The 20989-nt window shown below is 39.7% G+C and overlaps 1 protein-coding gene across 1 annotated transcript in view; it reads left to right on the plus strand.

Moving 5' to 3' along the window:
* CPNE8 (copine 8) overlaps positions 1 to 20989 on the plus strand; it is a 197285-nt gene that overhangs the window by 16134 nt on the left and 160162 nt on the right. Inside the window, exons 2-3 of the mRNA XM_080658963.1 lie at positions 14259 to 14299; positions 17711 to 17757. Coding sequence (XP_080515089.1) covers positions 14259 to 14299; positions 17711 to 17757 — 88 coding nt within the window. The remainder of the gene's footprint in view (positions 1 to 14258; positions 14300 to 17710; positions 17758 to 20989) is intronic.

Raw genomic sequence — 20989 nt, forward strand, 5'->3', positions numbered from 1 at the left:
TTCTAAACGAGGATTATTGTCACCTCAGAATTGCGTCAGAGATTTTTCAGACCACATATGGCACTCCTGAAATTCCAGTTTGCTTCCCAACCAGGGAATAAGTAAGCCTTCTCCATTTTCTCTACCCAAGCAGACTTTCTGCCAGTTAAGTCTCAATCCTTAACCTCCCACTTTCACTTCTACATCATCTCTTTAATGTAGTCGACCACTCTGTTTCTGACTGGGTCCAGGCCTGTCTGACTCTGGCAGAGACCATGGCACATGATTATTGGACCTTTCAACCTCACACTTGCTCTGGGCAAACCTTCTCCCTGCCATGAATCCTATACATTGGTCTATCTGTTCAAAAAAGGCAAATACTGTCATACTCTCTCTATTTTTTAATTTTTTTTTTTTTTTAATTTCAGAGAGAAAGGGAGAGGGAGAGAGAGGAACATCAACGATGAGAGAGAATCAATGATCGGCTGCCTCCTGCACACCCCCTTCTGGGGATCGAGCTCACAACCCAGGCATGTGCCCTTGACCGGAATTGAACCTGGGACCCTTCAGTCCGCAGGCGGATGCTCTATCCACTGAGCCAAACCAGCTAGGGAAAAAAGGGCAAATGCTGTCATACTCTTACTTTCGTTACAAATCCTTTTATTGCCTCTGTAATAAGTCTGCGAGAATCTCCCAAACCCTGACATGGCTTTTCAAGCCTGATCTCTTTCTTTCTCTCCATGTCATGCCACCCTCTCTCTCCCCACGGTCCTCTCAAAGCTGTGTCCTAAACACTATGCATTTCAGTCCACCCGCATTTCCCGAGGGAACCATGATGCTCACGCCTGGTTCCTGTGGGAATAAATTTTACTTTACTTTGTTATCTGACTCGACAGACTCTGCTGAAAGTTCAAGCATCACTCTCACTATGAAGACTTTCCCGATTCTTCATATGGAATTGACTCTCCCTCCTTTTCTGTAATCTGTAATGTATTTATTATACACATTCCCTATTTTGCTGCACATATTTGTTTACAAATCTGTCCCGTTAACAGAATATAAATAATCTAGGGCCAGAGCCCATGTGTGTATATCACAGTCTTCAACACCACATCTTTTTTTTTCTGTCACTTAGCAGCTTAGTGCTTGTTGAATAAACATTTGAAAGAGTATTAGACAATTATTAAATTATAAATTCCCATAGGGCAGGACCTGAGTCTTGTTCACCTGTTTCAGCTTTGTACCTAATCCAATGTTTTGCATATAGGAAGTGCTTAACAATTATTAATTCAATGTATAGTTTAAAAAAGGAAAGTCCAGCATCTCAAAAAGTTGAACATGACCAAAGGCATCAATACAGGAAAGAGTGTAATATCAAATGACTTGTAAAAAACACACACAATTGTATAAAGGCAGGATGAAGGTGACATGGCTAAACAATGGCCTATTCCTATTTCACTCTGTTATTTTATTATTTTTATTTTTGGACCTAGGTGAGTATTTTTGAGTCAGGAACAAATTTCTGGTCTAATCGTTTGTAACCAGGATAGCAGGTGCATGTTAGAAAACTGTTTTCAATCTCTCTATCTCAGCTGGTTGGTCATTTGTGGTTGCAAACAAATTTCCTTTCCAGATTAATTCCTTCACTTTAAATTCTGTTGTTGATCCTGCAAAGCTCAGATAGCTCTTTCAGATATTTGAGTTGTTCAGTGGTTAGTGATCAAAAGAAATTACAGAAGGTATTACTTAAAATATGGCGGACAAAACAAATCGAAACTCTGCCTACCTAGGCAACCTAGCCTTACCTTTATAGGCATAGTATTTTTCTCTCTGGGTTAGCCTGTGTATTGATTGCTAAATCTTAAAGGGAGCTGATTCCAGACAACCCTGCATATAGATAAAGATTTTCTTTACAGATATTGAGCCTGGAGACTTAGGACTTTTTCCCCATATTGAAGCAGTATATTGCTCAACAGCTAGTAGAGAAACAGAAAACCTCGTCATATGATCAACATATTTTGGGAGTGGTGCTGGGAAGACATCTGAGCTGATGTTGGCCAGAGTAGTCAGCCTTCAGTTTTTTACTTTGGGGTAGATCCTTCACGGTCATCAGCTCTTGGTTTTTGGTCAGTGATTGTCACCTACAAATATCATGCATTGCCTCTGGGAGAGGAAATGAATTCTGACAGACTGCTAATAGGGCTAATAGTTTAAAATAGGTGCAAGCTCATTGCCCACCTTGCTGTTAGCAAGGGAGCTAAAAGTGGTTACTACTTTTAGAGTAGGCAGGGGGAGGGACTGAAGAAAATGATACACAATCTCAAGAGTTGCAACATAATTAGTGTAATGGTATAATGTATTAAGGAGCAGAGCACAGATTTAGAGATGGAAACATCTGGATTTAGACTGCAGCTCCATATATTACCAACAATGAGTGCTCAGATGAGAGTTAATCTCTCTGTGCTTTGGTTTATAAAGGAAGATAGAAACTCCTTCTCATATAGTTGCTATGGGGATTGTATGCTATGATATCATTATAAAGTGTGAAGAAAGTTCCTATCACTTAGCAAGGAACTCTTATTTTTATACTGGCATTCAACAGAAATAGTTGAAAAATAATGGACCCACATCATGAAGATTGTGAAGGCTCTCTAATAAAAATCTTATAATAATTGTTACAAAAATGCTACATGCTCATTGTAAAAACACACAAAGAAACAAGCCAAACAATGTTGAAAAGTAGAAAGGAGAACTTTCAAATTATCCCAAATTCAACCCAGTGATGGATCATACCAATTAGATACCTCTCTGTGCATTTATGTAGGCATATATAAAGCATGTATCATTCATACCCATTTTATTCATTTATCCATTTGTATCATTTATATCCATTTTTTGATGACTGGAGAAGATGGGCACAGGTTTCTCCAGATATTAATACTGGAACCTGGCTTCCTCTCTGCAAGTCTGGTGCCCCCTGCCTGGAGGGCAGGAACTGCAGTGAACCTCTCTGAGCGAATTACCTCAGCTGCTATCCAGGAAATCCCTCCTCCTCTCTGCTGCATCCACAGAGCCCTCACTGCTGTTGTTCAAATGCCAGTGTTGAGTGCCACTGGGAAATTGCAGTAATGCCTTTTTGCTGCAGGGCCTGCCCCGTGGACCTGCTGCTTGCTGTCCCTGCAGCTCTGTTCATTGCCTCACGGTGTGGTCTCTTGTTGATTTATCAGGGCTTTGTGGTTCTATTCTTGTTCAGTTCTTCCCATAAGGTCATTTATGTTCCTGACTCTGGGCTCCATAAAACATCTTCATGTTTTCATCATAAATTTCCTTCTTTTATGTCACCAGAATATTGTGGCATCTGCCTATAGGTGCTGTTCCTGAAAGCCGAGAGCTGGGGCTTGATTAAATTCGTAGAGCTTATTGCGTGACTGTTTTGAGTCCCAGTTGGCAGAGTTTGGTCTGAGACTTGCTTTCATGGTAGCATAGGATTCGGGAGTGAGGTTATCATGAAAGAGCTGCATAGCCCTCACGTACTTCAGCAATGGAAGACAACAGAAAACTGCCAAGAAGTATGAATTGGCCCTAACCAGTTTGGCTCAATGGATAGAGTGTCGGCCTGCGGACTCAAGGGTCCCAGGTTCGATTCTGGTCAAGGGCATGTACCTTGGTTGTGGGCACATACCCCTCTCCCTTCCTCTCTGTAAAAATCAATAAAATATATTTTTTAAAAAGAAGTATGAATTGGCTAGGACAGTGGTCGGCAAACCGTGGCTCGCGAGCCACATGCGGCTCATGAGCCGTGGTTTGCCGCTCTGTTGACTAATGAGTTTGCCGACCACTGGGCTAGGACAGTTAGTAGCTGTTGATACCCCCTGGATTATTGACTCTTATATTCATCATGCCACCAATCACTTTACTGAGTTATCTTACTAATTTGAAAGATTTTATTAGTTAATACTATTATTTTTTTCTATGCACAAAGTTAAATCTTCTGCAAGTAAAAATTTAATTTTTCTCTTTACAATGCTCTCATTTTTATTTTATATTTTATTCTCTAGACCTTCTGAAGTGATGCTGAAGGATGATGTTATTTGCAGCTCATTTCATTTTGTTCTCAATAATATAGACAGTCAATATAACAGATACAAAAATAAAAAGTAAAAAATAAAAATTAAAAGTCAGTGAAAATTTTACAAAAATGCACTGTGACCATTTACTATTCTTGTGTCTTTGGCCACTTTCTTTAACCCCTCTGAATTTTATTACCTCATCTGCAAATGGATTCTGATAACAATTGCTACTAGCTAGGATTATGTGCGGGTTCCATGGAATGATTTGTTTAAAGTGCTGAGCCTGGCACCTGACACCTGGCTCAGTACATAACCAGTAGGTGCAGAATTTATGATCTAGGCTCCCGTTGGGCGGGGAGGGAGTAATCAGTTCTACCTGCCGGGGCACAGCAGTGGGGAGACAGGGGAAGAGGTTCACATTTCCCAGCAGGGATGAGGTTGGTGAGGAAATTTCAGAGTGATCCCTGTGAGTACAGGAATGTGAGGCAATGTTAGTTTAAGGCAGTGGTCAGCAAACCGCGGCTCGCGAGCCACATGTGGCTCTTTGGCCCCTTGAGTGTGGCTCTTCCACAAAATACCACATGCAGGCGTGCACGTACAGTGCGATTGAAGGAGTACTCTAAGTTAATAACAAGGTACCTACCTATATAGCTTAAGTTTAAAAAAATTGGCTCTCAAAAGAAATTTCAATCGTTGTACTATTGATATTTGGCTCTGTTGACTGATGAGTTTGCTGACCACTGGTTTAAGGGACTGCAAAAACTCTGACATGTCTAGAGCAGAGTTTAGATCATATGGAATATGGATAGAAGTGCAGCTGGAGATAAAGCCAGGGTGAGAATATGGCAGGTATTTGGTGCTATATTAAAGAATTTGGAGTTTCTGAAGGTAATGGGTTTTTATTTAAGGGAGCCGTTTGGTCAGGTTTTACTGTAGAAAACTTTTCTCTTGGAGGCATCTTGGTGAGACCAAGGGAAGACCAGTTAAGAGCTCTAAGGTCTGGGAAGTAGTTGGGACTTGGAATCAGAAGCCAAAGTGGGAAACGCATTAGGGGAGAGGGGGAGAGAAAAAGGGAGGATGACTTTGGGGTCTCCCTTGGAAGACGGGTGGGATGGACAGTGTTGCTGTGTTAGTTTCCTGTGGTTGTTGTAATAAATGATCACAAATTTGTTGGCTTGAAACAACAGAACCTACTCTCTCACTATGCTGGAGGTCAGACGTCTAAATCTGTAGCACTTGGCAGAAACCAAGGTGTTGGGAGGGCCGTCCCCCCTCTGGAAGCTCTAGTGGAGAATTCATCCATTCCTTGCCTTTTACAGCTTCTGGTGGCTGCTGGCATACCTTGGCTTGTGGCCACATCACTTCATTCTTCAGGGCAGAGACCTGAAATCTTATTCTGCTCCTTTCGCACTGTCTTCTCCTCTGTTTGTGTCAAAGCTCCCTCTGTCTTTTTAAAAGGATATGTATCACTGCATTTAGGGCCCACTCAGATAATCCCGGACAATCTAATTTCTCATGTCTGGATCCGTTATTTAATCACATCTGCAAAGACTCCTCCTCCTCCAAATAAGGTCATATTTATAGGTTTGAGGGATTAGAACCAGATATTTTTGGGGTGTGGGGACATTATTCTGCCTTCCGCAGTTGCCATTTCACTGAGATAGGAATAGAGGGGCTACAACGTGGAGGATAGTAAGGTTAGATTTGTATGTGTGTTTCAGGTTTTTAAGGAGACACACATTCTATTCTCAGTCTCTTTTTATCCTGCCCAATTTTGTTAACATAAATGTCGAGTTTCTCTTCTTCAGCTGAAATCAGGGACTGGTTCGGTACCTTTTTTAAATCTAAAAATAATGAAACCAATGGGTTCTTCTATTTATTTTAGCTCAGGCAAACCAGAACTCTGACATGTCAGATTTTGCAAAATACCTGGGTTTCCTTTGAAGCAATTTTCAAGAATATCAATCATAGGTGAAGACCGCAAGAAAATCATAAATATTTTATTTATTAATTATCTTCCTCTCAAATTTTCTTTAGGATCTAAACCAAATTCAACCCATGCCAAGGTTGAAAACTGTTATTTTTATCACTGACCTTTTTCACTCACTAGTACTAATTAAGAAATACTTTAAATAACCTATTTCAGCAAAATCTGAGAATATCTTAGTGTATTTTATCCTCAGTTTTTTGTGGGGTAATATGTATCATGTCTGGTAAAGTTCTATTTGCATGTTCAGGCAATGAGAGGAAGCTGGTAACTGAATTTTTAGTTTATTTGTACAGTATCACATCTGAAAGTCTATTATTTTCTTGAAAGCCAGATAACCTTGTTAAGTACTTTCCAATGACCCCATCCTTCAGAATTACTTGGTATCTGAGATTGGTAGCTGACTTCGACTTTGCAGTAAGCTTCAGTTTCAATATACTTCATTTTTTTTTTTTTTTTCATTTCTAAGGCTTGATTTTTTGCCTGTACACAATCTGTTTCCTCTTATCATACAAATTGTAGTTTCAGGAAAAATATTTTTTCCTTAAATTTCCAGAGATAATGTTCATTTAATGAATAAGATCAAGAATGAATACATGAGGGGATTAAGTTTTGCATTCAAATCACTTTCAGATTTGATCATTTTCCTTTCCGTTGGTTAAAAAAAGTTTTGATGTCATTGTTTTTATTAAAAAAAACAACACATCCCTGAAAATCATTTTGTGTGTATGTGTATTTAAAAATGCATACCCCTCCCCGCCCCCCAAGAACTCCCGAATTCCAATCCATAAAGCAATGTAATGCCCAGAGAAAGGGCCCAGGGCAGGGTGGCTCAGTGACACGGGGCTTGTTCCCAATCCCAGTAAAGCAGCCACTCTCAGGTATTCTCAGTTAATGGGTTACTTATTAGGGCAAAGGCTCTAAATGCCACCTTCCTAATCATACAGGTCACTGTAGTTCACGTGTGAAAAGCTGATGCTTTTGCTTGGATACTGAAACCCGCTCATTCATTCGGTAGGCGCTTGTTGAGCCCTTGCTCATGTGCAAGCCTGTGCTAGGTTCCACGGTTGCCAACTGAGACTTGGTCAACACCTTGCGGGTAGTCAGTGTCCTGAGACCACACTGAATAACATGTGAACAAAAGCCCCCTAATCATTTCCTAAATTTTGATTTAACCCAGAATCATCTTGCTTATAGATACAGAACAATTTTCAGGGGAAATTGTATGATGCAGAGGTGTGGTTCTCTGTTCACACGGGGGAAGTTTATGTTGGACAATGTTTGTAAAGTGATTAAGCATATTTTGACTCTATTTATAGGCTATGTTTTTGCTCCTGTGGAATATTAAATAGAACAGTTTTTGTTTGGCTCTATTTATAACCTATGTCTTTTTTCTTATTAAAAGAATAAATAGAACTATTCCACCCAGGTGTAGCCGTAGGCCCTTTACACGTTGTCCGAGCTTGCTTTCTGGAACTCACTTCATACCTGCAATTTGGGGACTTATTCCCTAAAACAAGTATATTGTAGGTTTTGTTAAATTAGCATTCAAAAGGTCACAAGTAATAGGATTGCCTTTCATCTGAATTCAAATTGCATCTGTTAGCAAAGTGATATTTGCTTTCTCTTTAAAGCATTTTTAAAAACTTCTATACTTAACCACATTATCAAAGAACGATATTTATTAGGCGATGTCATTTGCTAAGGTAGCAGTATGCCTGCAACTTCAGTTTAACTGACAAATCACATTTACCTTAATAGACCATGTTGTTATGCTCATTTTATGTGGGAATTAGACATTTTAATTTTCTATCAATAAAGCCTCGTTATATATAAATATAGAAGAAAAGGATACTTGAGCTAAGTCCCTGTTTAAATTATTTTAATCATATAGACATACCTATAAAATGTTTGATCTTGGTTGGAATAAGAGTTAACTATTGTACCTATTTTTTTTTAAAGTTGTATCTGAATCAATTTGCCTTTGTTTTTAGGTTATTATTCCTTCTTCTCATAATAAACTGTTTTCTTATATACCATCCAATATTGCTATTTAATTATTTCTGTGAGTTTGTCTTCCTAGTAAAATCTATGTTTCTTGAAATAAGGGACCTTGTCTTTAACATTGATTGTGTCTTCAGAAGTGCTTAGTTAGATCTTAGGCCTAGAGTATTTGCTTGAAAATTACTTGCAGAATTGCACTGAAGTTTAAAGAGAACGGCTAGGTTCCAGGTAGAGGAAGACAACCTGAGATATCATTTTAAGAGGCGAACTGGCTGCTCAGTGTGGGTCTTGGAATGCCAGTTGAGAATAAAAATAAAACTGTCAAGACAACTATCATATTCATTGTTGGCCACTTAGCACAGTTCTGTGCTAATAACTGTATGAGAAACTGTTTTAGAGTTGAAAGGTGACTTGAGCATAAAATCAGAGCAGGAAGGGTTATTGGATGAGCTGACTGTCGTCCTCAGGGAGGATGGCCTGGTGCATCGATCTCTGTCAAAAGGTTAGTCCCTATGAGCATTGACAGGAAAGGTGGGACCTCAGGGAAGCCTTTCTCCTGGCTGGTCCTAGAGAGATGTTACTAAATTCTTGCTTATCTACTCCTGTTTCAGGCTTCATACAAAACACGTCTTTTCCATTAACAGAGTATTTCTTCATGAAGGTTAGAGTTTAATTGATGGAGCCTTAGCTATTTCAGTTGAACTTGTTGAAGTCCACAGTCCAGTCAATTTTAATTGGAATTGGAGGGTAAGTGGTTATTAGAACAACCTAATTCACAGATCATAGTTTTCAAACTCATACACTGTAAATTTCTTCAGGTAAATCTTCTAACTTGTACACTGTATTTTTTTCATAATTTCTTTTCAGGAATTTGTTCTCTTCCTTGTTTTGGCTGCATTTAGATTTATAGCCTAGAAAGACACAGGATTTTTCACCTAGTGAAGTTTGACATCATGTTATAAAATTATAGGCATAAAGCTGTAGGCATCCTAGCTCAAGCAGATGACACTCCACTGGAGGGAAGGAGTAGTCTTCCTATATAAAAGCTGATAGGGAGTGTGTGTGTGTGTGTGTGTGTGTGTGTGTGTGTGTGTGTGTGTTTCTGTGTGTGTGTTTCTGTCTGTGCGCGAGCGAGCGCTATTTTTTTAAAGTGCCTCTTATGGAAAACAACAATATTTTTCTATTGAAAACAGTTATGTTTGGCCACCCTAGTTCTTTCTCTTCATTTTGTAGGCAGCCTCTCTCTTCAGATCAGTCCATGAACTACTAGAATGTATTTTATTTTACACTCTAGTAGCTCAACCAATGTTATATTTTTGAGGCCTTCTACATTTCTAACATTCACAGGAAAATAAGTTGTTTCTTCTGGACTTCTCCAGACAGTGTGGCATTTTGTAAAGAACAGGGCAATTGGATTCAGGAGGCGCTGGCTGCATTGGATCATCCCGTCCTGGGCTGTGTGCTCTTATTCATTTACTCAGTGTCTCTGAGCCTCAGCATACTTTCTTTTCTGATGAAGCGGCCTTCGCAACAATACCTATCTCATTTTACTTAGTGTGAATGTGCTTTGTTTCTAATAGAATTTGGGAAGGTAAAAATCTTGTATTCCTTTTATAAATCCAACCTGGATAACATTTTTTGACAATCACTGGCATTTTTCAGTATATATATTATTTAAGAATACTTGCCTTTCCCAAACTTTTCAAATTGTGTATGTTTGGGTAAGTAGTCTTTGGAAATTAAATATAGTCAGAGATCCTATTACATTCATATGACTAAAGAATAGATAAAATTTATCATCAGACAGCAATGGGAAATTTAAATTGTACATTTCAGGGACTACATTATGAAGAGTTTTATTTCTCTTCATATAAAAGATCTAAGGTTTATTATTTCTTTGTTTTTGACTTTACCATTATGTTTTATGGATCATAATGGCTGGAAGAAACAATGTGACCAGTAAAGTCTCTGATTAAGACTATTTATCTTTTTGTTGCTAGAAACCCATTATTTTGTATTTGTGGTTAAAATCAAATTATTTTCTTTTAAATAAGCATATAAGATGGTTTTTGAGTCCCAACCACTCTGCAATGTTTTCCTCTGTCATCTCTCCTTGATATTTATGAACTGTGAAAGAAAGTTGAATTACATTTTTTTAGGACACTTAATTAGCAAAAACTGGAAACACAGGAAGGGCTGGAGAATTTATCTGTAAGTGGAGAACTACTTTTTGTAAATATATCACAGTAATTTCTCAATTGGAAATGTTTTAATTTACTGTTTACCAACCATTGTTGAGTCATGGTGTCTGCTTTTAGGGGACAGAAATATTATTTTAATTTGATTTCTGACTAGTGATCTTTGAATCTGATTTAATTCCAAATATAGATATGGCTGATATTTTCTTTCTAGGAATAGAAGTAACTAAAATGATATCAGATTGATATGAAAACAGGAGGCCTTTCAAATACCAAGGGCAGACAGATAAATGCACACAAGTATTAGTCCTTGTGGAGGAAAAAGACAGCTTCAACATGGGATTCTTATAAGTGTTATGTATGGAAATATAATTTATGTATTATAAATTATTACTAATTAATGAAGGATGAGTATGGAGTACAAATTTAACTTTTAGAACCTTCAAATCATCATTTTGGACAGCCACGTTTTTTAGACAAGGTTATAACTTCAAATGATGACTTTTTAGAAGAAATTAGTTTTAGACATTTTTTTTCTAATAATTATCTGCCTTATTAATCAGAGCATAGTGAACTTAACTTTTTTTATATTCCTCAGGGTTATTATAAGCATAGGGGAAAGGGCTGCATTACTACTCATTGAATTTAAGAGGTTATTCCAATACCAGAGAAATCCAGGTATCGACATTTTCTGATTACCCATTTTTATTTGTTGTAGAGGTGGAAATATCTGTAAAAAAATAATAAATAGGTTCTAGTAATGGCCTTGTCTACCTTTTTAATTTTTTCCTCTCCTGGGAAGAATCTTTAAGCAAGTCTGTGCTTAAAGATTTTTACGGGAGAGAAACCAAGATGGCGGCATAGGTAAGCACCTAAACTGCTGCCTCGCACAACAATTTCAAAACTACAACTAAAAGACAGAACGGACACCATCCAGAACAACAGGAAAGCTGGCTGAGTGAAAATTCTACAACTAGAAGGAAAGAGAAAAGCTCACAGAGAATTGGAGGTACGGCAAAGGGTCTTTGTGCGCGCAGAGGGAAGGGCGGCTGAGAGCCTGGCTGACTTTCTCTGGCGGAAGGGGGAAGGAAGACCCCGACCGCACTGAACCGCAGTTCTGACTGCATTGAACCCCAGTTCTGGGCGAGCCCCTGGGGACCCACGCTCTTGTGGGGGGAGTCTGGACTCTTGGGTGGAGACTAGGGAGCCGGGGAAGGCAGAAGTCTGAAGGCGCGTGCGTGCCAGTGCGCACAAAGGCTGTGGAGGTTGCCACAGGCTTTCCCTAGTGGAAGGGAGTCAGAGGCTCCTGACTGCACTGAGCCCCAGTTCTGACTGCAGTGAACCCCAGTGCCAGGCGAGCCCCTGGGGACCCATGCTCTTGTGGGGGGAGTCTGGACTCTCGGGCAAAGACTTGAGAGCCAGGGAAGGCAGAGGTCTGAAGGCGCGCACGTGCGCGCAAGGGCAAGGCTGACGGGAAGCCAAGACTGAGACTCCACCCCATCCAAGCTGAGCACAGAGGCTATTGCAATTTGGCAAGTCTAATCCTATAAGGCTGTCTCCAGCACTGAACTTCTCCCAGCATAGACACAGCTGATCCTTACAGCCAACTGGCCTGGAGGTCAATTCTTCCCAGTGATACCAACAACAATCAAGACTTAATTACAACAAGGCTGTACACACAGTCCACAAAGGGGTGCACCAAGAGTGTCCACCTCAGGTTAACTGGGGAGGCAGACCCACTGGGCCATATTGGAAACCTAGCACACAAATCTACCTTACCAACTCAGGGAAGCAGTGAAAATGCGGCATCAAAGAATCAGATCACAAACGAAAGAAATGGAGGAAAACAAACGACTGGATATAGAATTCAAAACCACGGTTATAAGGCTTTTCAAGAATATCCTAGAAAAGGCCGATAAATATAACGAGACCCTCGAAGATATGAAAAAGGACCAACTAGAAATTAAACATACACTGACTGAAATAAAAAATATTATACAGAGACCCAAAAACAGACTAGAGGAACACAAAAATCAAGTCAAAGAATTGAAATACAAAGAAGCAAAAAACACTCAACCGAAAAAGCAAAAAGCAAAAAAAAAAAAAATCCAAAAAGTTGAAGATAGTGTAAGAAGACTCTGGGACAACTTCAAGCGTACCAACATCAGAATTATGGGGGTGCCAGAAGAAGAGAGAGAGCAAGATACTGAAAACCTATTTGAAGAAATAATGACCGAAAACTTCCCCCACCTGGTGAAAGAAATAGACTTACAAGTCCAGGAAGCGCACAGAACCCCAAACAAAAGGAATCCAAAGAGGACCACACCAAGACACATCATAATTAAAATGCCAAGAGCAAAAGACAAAGAGAGAATATTAAAAGCAGCAAGAGAAAAACAGTTAGTTTCCTACAAGGGAGCACCCATACGACTGTCAGCTGATTTCTCAACAGAAACTATGCAGGCCAGATGAGAGTGGCAAGAAATTTTCAATGTGATGAATAGCAAGAACCTACAACCAAGATTACTCTACCCAGCAAAGCTATCATTCAGAATGGAAGGTCAGATAAAGAGCTTCACAGATAAGAAAAAGCTGAAGGAGTTCATCACCACCAAACCAGTATTATATGAAATGCTGAAAGGTATTCTTAAAGAAGAGGAAGAAGAAAAAAGTAAAGATAAAAATTATGAACAACAAATACATATCTATCAACAAGTGAACCTAAAAATCAAGTGAATTAAAAACCCGAGGAACAGAATAAACTGGTGAATATAATAGAATCAGGGGCATAGAAAGGGAGTGGACTAATAATTCTCAGGGGGAAAGGGGTATGGGGGGTTCATGAAGAGACTGGACAAAAATCATACACCTATGGATGAGGACAGTGGGGGGAAGGTAGGGGCAGAAGGTGGGGTGGGAACTGGGTGGAGGGGAGCTATGGGGGGAAAAAGGAGAAACAATTGTAATAATCTGAATAAAGATTTATTAAAAAAAAAAGATTTTTACGCATCTTAAATTTCCAAACCATAATAGTGACATAAAGCTCATCAGGCTTGATGTCAGGCACGTCAGTAGATGATGTTTCACTGTTGCCTTCTAATGCTAGGGCCATGCTCTGAATCCCAAACACTTTTGCATTAGCAACAACTCACAATTCAATTCAGGAAACATTTTTGAGTATCTATGTACTCATTAATGAAGAAATAAAAGGAAACCTAAAAGTTAATTCTCTCAAAGGATTTTAATCTTAGACTGTGGCAAGTCTTGTTATCAGCTAACTGCAGTGCAAGGCTGAACAAATAAACCACCCTGGCTTCCCAAACTCCAGTGATGTCTTTTGAATAAATACAGGCAGGTCTGTGGCCAGTTTTTATTTGGGTGTGTGTGTGTACTATATATACATATATAACATATTACATACAATATATATGCATTTTATGTATATGTATATGTACATATTTATACTAGAGGCCCGGTGCATGAAATTCATGCACAGGGTTATGTGTGTGTCCCTCAGCCCACCCTGCACCCAATCTGGGACCCCTCGAGGGAAGTACGACTGCCCGTTTAGGCCCGATACTAGACTGCTGGCTCCCAACCGCTCGCCTGCCTGCCTGCCTGCCTGCCTGCCTGATTGCCCCTAACCGCTTCTGCCTGCCAGCCTGATCACTCTCTAACCACTCCCCTGACAGCCTGATACATGCCTAACTGCTCCCCTGCTGGCCCAGTTGCCCCTAACTGCCCTCCCCTGTCAGCCTGGTCACCCCTAACTGTCCTCCCTTGTAGGCCTGGTTCCCCCCATACTGTCCTCCCTTGCAGGACTGGTCCCTCTCAACTGCCATCCCCTGCAGGCCATCTTGTGGCAGCCATCTTGTGTCCACATGGGGGCAAGATCTTTGACCACATGGGGGCAGCCATCTTGTGTGTTGGAGTGATGGTTAATTTGCATATTACTCTTTATTAGATAGGATAAATATTTTGGCCTCATATTCATCTAACATTTTCTGTTTTATTCAACAGAAATCTTCTTGACAGAGACACATTTTCTAAATCTGATCCAAGTAAGTGTCTGTTTACTTGCTTTTGATAGTCTACTTATTTTACTTTCTGATTTTGCAAAAATTATATGGAACTCATAGTTTTTGTTTAAATATTTGTTTTAAAGCTTAGAAAGAAAGAAGGGGAATGGACTCAAGCCCTGTGTGCTCATCTCCCTGGGCAGTACTCTACCTAAGAGGGAGTTGGTCAGCTTTTTGAGAATAGGATGGAAGTGCAGATGACTCCAATGCAGGACAGTTCACCTTTGAATTACAGTCTCATGCTATGGCCATATGGCAGAAATCGTATTTGAAAAACAATCATATGGACCATGACTTTAAGTGTTTTAGTCACAGAGTAATACTCTTCCTTTTCTTTTTCTTTTTTTTTTTTTTTTTTTTTTGGTAAATGAAAGCAGTGTATAAGGCATATGTAACTACATGAAATATATAACATCTTGTATGAGCTGAATTTTTTGATTCCTAAATAGATATTTTGAACATCAGAGATAATTTGTAAAATAAAAAAACATAGTTTGAGTTAGAAAACAGCCACATTAATGTATAAATCAATTAGTACAAATTGTGTATTATTTAGAAGTTGATATCTAACAGCGCTCCATCTCTACAAATGTATGAAAAAAATATTTAGTTATAGGGGAAAGGTTTTGTCAGATGTTAGAATTCTTGAGGTAGTCATTGGGAAATGGCATTATAATTTGTGGGTATTAAAAATGTCTGTAGCTCATTTGACAAGTAAGTAGGACTTATTTTTTAATCCCCTAATCTTTATCCCAAACCCTTAATCTCCCATTTGCAACTTCTCTTTATGGTTGACAGGATTTCTTACCTGTTTACAAATATGGCATACCTTGGAGATACACCTTGGAGGGTTCAGTTTCAGACCATCACAATAAAACGAGTATCCCTATAAAGAGTCACAGAGATTTTTTTTTTTGTATCCCAGTGCATATAAAAGTTATGTTTACACTATACTGTAGTCTTTTAAGTGTGCAATATTATTATGTCTAAAAATATACACACCTTAATTAAAAAGTAATATACTAAAAATGTTAGACATTATTTGAGCTTTTAGTGAGTAGTAATTTTTTGGCTGGTGGAGGGTCTTGCCTTGAAGCTGATGGCTACTGACTGATCAGAATGGTGGTTGCTAAAGGTTGGGATGGCTGTGGGAATTTCTTAACATAAGACAACAAAGAAGTTTGGTGCATCAGTTGACTCTTCATGAACAATTTCTCTGTAGCATGCAGTACTATTTGATAGCATTTACCCATACTAGAACTTCTTTAAAAATTGAAGTCAATCCTTTCAAGCCTTGATGCTGCTTTATCAATAAGTTTATGTAATATTCTAAATCCTGTGTTGCCATTTCACCAGACTTCACTTTATCTTAAGTAGGCGTAGATCCCATCTCCAGAAACCACTTTCTTTGCTCATCCATAAGAAACAACTCCTCATCTGTTAAAGTTTTATGATGCGATCACAGCAATTCAGTCACATCTTCAGACTCTACTTCTAATGCTAGCCCTCTGGCTATTTCCACCCCATCTGCAGTCACTTCCTCTGCTGTAGTCACGGACTCCTCAGCGTCATCCGTGAGGATTGGAGTCAACTTCTTCCAAACTCCTGTTCATGTTGATATTTTGCCCTTGCCCCATGAATCAGAAAAGTTCTTAATGGCATCTAGATGGTGAATCCTTCTCAAGAGGATTTCCATTTGTCTCACCAGATACAACAGAGGAATCACTATCTATGGCAGCTATAGCCTTATGAACTATATTTCTTAAATAATAAGACCTGCAAGTTGCCATTACTCCTTGATCTGTGGGCTGAAGAATGGCTGTTGTGTTAGCAGGCATGAAAACAACAACCACCTCATCGTGTATCTCCAGCAGAGCTCTTGGATGACCACATGCAGTGTGGATGAGCAGTAATATTTTGAAAGGAATCTTTTCTTGTCTGAGCAGTAGGTCTCAACAGTGGGCTTAAAATATTCAGTAAATCATGTTGTAACCAGATGTGCTGTATCTAGGTTTTGTGCTGTCATCTAGACTTAGCATAATTCCTAAGGGCCCTAGGATTTTCTGAATGGTAAATGAGCATTGGCTTTACCTTTAAATCACCCGCTGCTTTAGCCCCTAACAGGAGAATTAGCCTGTCTTTTGAAGCCTTGAAGCCAGGCATTCATTTTCTTTCCTGAAACCTCATGAATCAAGCTCTTCTAGCTTCAGACTTTTCTTCTGCAGCTTCCTCACCGCCCTCAACCTTCAGGGAACTGAAGCGATTAGGCTTTGGTTTAAGGGAATGCTGTGGCTGATTTGATCTGTCCAGACCACTACAACTTTCTCCATGTCAGCAATAAGGCTGTTTTGCTTTCTTATCATTTGTGTGTTCCCTGGAATAGCACTTTTAATTTCCTTCAATAACTTTTCCTTTTGCATTTACAACGTGGCTAACTGGCACAAGAGGCTTAGGTCCTGTCTTGGCTTTTGACAGCTCTTCCTCACTCAGCTTAATCATTTTTAGCTTTTGATTAAAGTGAGAGTCGTACAACTCCTTCTTTCATGTGAATATTTAGGGGCCATTGTATGGTTATCAACTGGCCTAACTTCACTATGGTTGTGTCTCAGGGAGGAGGGAGGCCCAAGGAGAGGAAGAAAGGCTTGGGAACGACTGGTCAGTGGAGCAGTCAGAATACACACAACATTTATCAGTTAAGTTTGCCGTCTTACACTGGCACTCCAAACAATGATAATAGTACCATCAAAGCGCACTGATCACAGATCACCAAAATCAAAATAACAATAATGGAAATATTTGCAATATTGAGAGAGTTACCTAAATGTGACACAGAGGCACTAAGTGAGCCAATGCTGTTGAAGAAATGGTACCGATTGACTTGATAAACACAGGGTTGTCACAAACCTTTTATTGTAAAAAATAAATATGCAATATCTACAAAGTACAATAAAATAAATATGACTCTATTGAGGATGGGAGTTGCAAAAATTAGTGTATAATTTGTTCTAGGTTATCCTTCCTGTAATTGCTTTGAGTACAGTAGGTATTTAGGAAAAACTTCTGACTTATGTCTAGTAGTATACTGAAATGTTTAAACTGTTAAACCATAGTTTTAAAAGTTATCTACATCTGTAGCATAATGTAGAGACATTAGTAAATTACCATTATATTTTTTACGTGCCAAGCTCTCTATATAATTAAGTTCTAGAGATCTGATATAGTTTTTTCTTTACAAAAAAATTCAGACATTTAATGATTTACTAGCAATTTTCTGGCAAGAGGAGGGCTGGGAATTAGGAATTAATTTTGATGTTTTTGGACAGTTGAAACATAAATTATGCATTCATATCTGATTTTTATAAATAACATATATATGTTTTTCATCTTTTGTAGTTTGTGTCTTATATATACAAGGAGTTGGAAATAAAGAATGGAGAGAGGTAAGAATTAATTTTTTTTTAATGTGCTGGAAGACAGGGTATAAGTTACAATTTGAGAATGATACTTTCCTGGTTTTAGTTGTTAAGTCTTTTTAAACCCAAAGATTGAATTTCTACTTTATTTTGTGAAAGTAACCATTGTGTTTTATTTTTAATAATCCTGAATATTTGGCTCTTTTATGACTTTTCCTGTGGAATATTCTAGTCTTGAAACTTGTATTTTCCTCAGTCAAAAGTAAATTTAATGTGTTACAATTCTTATGTAACAGAAGTCTTACTTTTTCAGGTCAACTGCTGATTTTTAAAATACCATTTAAAAGGGGGGGTGGTTTAAGTGTGCTGCGAGATATTAACTATCACCTGTTCATTGCCATTTAGTAACTTATTATCTGAAAATAAAGTAGAAACTCAGCTTCTTAATACAAATATACTTTGTTTAGTAAAGCAAAAGCAAGGAGGCAGCATTTCTATTTTAGTCCATTTATTTTCTAATGTATGTCTAGGTTCCGATGAAAGCGTGGATGCTGAAGGGGAGGGGAGCACATTCAAATGAAAGGCCTTTCCATCTGCTTGTAGCTGCTGGTTAGCCCAGGAATTTAGTGCATTGTTTTAATGAGGTTACAGTTTCTGGTGAGATTTCCCTGGTGAGATCCGTGCTATTTGTTGCCACAGATTGCTTTGCAGCCAGCCATTTTACCCATGTGTCTCAATTGTGAGAGAGAGGGCAAGAGTAGATCATTATACTCTATCCTCGAAACTGAGAGAACAAACCAATTCAAAAAGTGTCTCTACTGATAATGGGTAGGTGGGATACTGAGCACCAGTTTCTCTTATCTAATTGCTTCTGATTATTCGATATTTATGTCAAACTCTGCATATACAAGTGTCAGCTCACCAGGCTTGCTTCTTCTTCACTCCAAATGTAGCTGATAACATCACTAGCCAGAATATCCAACTGCAATTTTTTCAGCCATCCTTGACTTTCTTCCTACACCTCCCTCATTTAATCGGTTATTGAGTGTTATGAATTCTTTTTCATAAAAATAAAAACCTCAGATAAGCCGTTTCCTTTATTTAGACCCATGTTATCTTTTGTCTTCTTATGAGTCTACTAGAGGCCCGGTGCACAAAATTCATGCACGAGGGGCTAGGGGTGTCCCTCAGCCCAGCCTGCACCCTTTCCAATCTGGGACCCCTTGAGGGATGTTTGACCGCCTGTTTAGTTGCACATCCCTCTCACAATTCAGGACTGCTGGCTCCCAACAGCTCACCTGCCTCTGCCTGGTTGCCCCTAACCACTTCTGCCTGCCAGCCTGATCACCCCCTAACCACTCCACTGCCAGCCTGATCAATGCCTAACTGCTCCCCGGCTGGCCCGATTGCGCCTAACTGCCCTCCCCTGCTGGCCTGGTTGCCCCCAACTGCCCTCCCCTGCTGGCCTGGTCACCCCTAACTGCCCTCCCCTGCAGGCCTGGCCCCCCCAACTGCCCTCCCCTGCAGGCCTAGGTCCCCCACAACTGTCCTTCCCTGCAGGCCTGGTCCCGCTCAACTGCCCACCCCTGCAGGCCTGGTCTCCCCAACTGCCCACCCCTGCAGGCCTGGTCTCCCCCAACTGCCCTCTCCTGCTGACCTGGTCTCCCCAACTGCCCTCCTCTGCCAGCCCGGTCACCCCTAACTGCTCTCCCTGGTCCCCCCACCTGCCCTCCCCTGCAGGCCTGGGTCCCCCACCAACTGCCCTCCTCTGTCAGCCTAGTCACCCCCTGCAGGCCTGGGTCCCCACCCCCAGCTGCCCTCCCCTGCCAGCCATCTTGTGGCAGCCATCTTGTGTCCATATGAGGGCAGCCATCTTTGACCACATTGGGGCAGCCATCTTGTGTCTTGGAGCGACAGTCAATTTGCATATTAATCTTTTATTAGATAGATGTCCCTCTCTCTTGTTGCTCTAGTTATTCCTTTGATTATTTGCCTGAGGGATATGCTTTTCTCTTGTTATTTGCTCTACAGTTCATTTTCTCAAAGGCCTGGGACAATGTGGTGGAACTGCTGACTGACCATAGGTCAGGCTAGTTAGGGCTGAGCATTTACCAGGAGTGTTTAGAAAATAGGGTTACTTGAAGGGCCAATAAAGGAACTGAGATAAGACCCACTGGTACAGGAATAGGCATCTGGACCAAAGCAAATGCCTAATGATGTGGCTTTCCTGATGCTTAAGCAATGAGATACAGATTTCTTACTTAATTTACAAGGTCTTTTGTGATAATAATGACTGATGTTGTAAGCCCTTTAGATATATTGACTAATTTAATTTGCACAACAGCCCTAAGGGGTAGATATTATTTTCATCCTTATTTTACCCCCGAGGAAATGGAAGCCCAGAAAGCGTAAGTGATTTGACAAGAATTACCCAGTGGTAAAAGACAGAGTAGAGATTTCAATCCAGGCCATCTGGCTTCAGTGCCTATACTATTCGACCACCTTGCTTTCCAGAACCCTTTTCTTATCTCAAGCTTTATATTTTGATTTTATTAAAAGAAGGACATTCTATAAATTGATCTTTGGAGCTTTATACTTACTCTTTCAGGTTTGACTCTGAAGGAAAGACAATGGGAGAGGGAGGCCTACAATTTAAGGGAAAATGGTGTAATTACAAACAATAGTGTGGTGACTGGTGTGGGGGGAGGTGGAAGAGAGTCTATGGGGGATACATGGTGATGGGATAAAATAAATAAATAAAAATAAAAACAGGAAATGGTATTTTACCTGTTTATTTTTTCTCTTTGAAGGAATAGAAAGTACTATAAGAGACAATAATACTTAAATGGGGTTATAAAAACAAAGTAGAAATTGAGAAGGTGACAAGAAATAGGACACAGAATCATATAGAGCAGTGGTTCTCAACCTTCCTAATGTCGCGACCCTTTAATACAGCTCCTCATGTTGTGGTGACCCCCAACCATAAAATCATTTGCATTGCTACTTCATAACTGTAATTTTGCTACTGTTATGAATCGTAATGTAAATATCTGTGTTTTCCGATGGTCTTAGGCTCTACAGCAGCGGTTTTCAACCTGTGGGTGCTAGCGGCTCTCAACCTGTGGGTCGCAACCCACAGGTTGAGAACCGCTGCTGTAGAGCCTAAGACCATCGGAAAACACAGATATTTACATTACGATTCATAACAGTAGCAAAATTACAGTTATGAAGTAGCAATGCAAATGATTTTATGGTTGGG

This window comes from Plecotus auritus (genome assembly GCF_963455305.1).
Source record: "Plecotus auritus genome assembly, chromosome: 3".
Lineage (NCBI taxonomy): Eukaryota > Metazoa > Chordata > Mammalia > Chiroptera > Vespertilionidae > Plecotus > Plecotus auritus.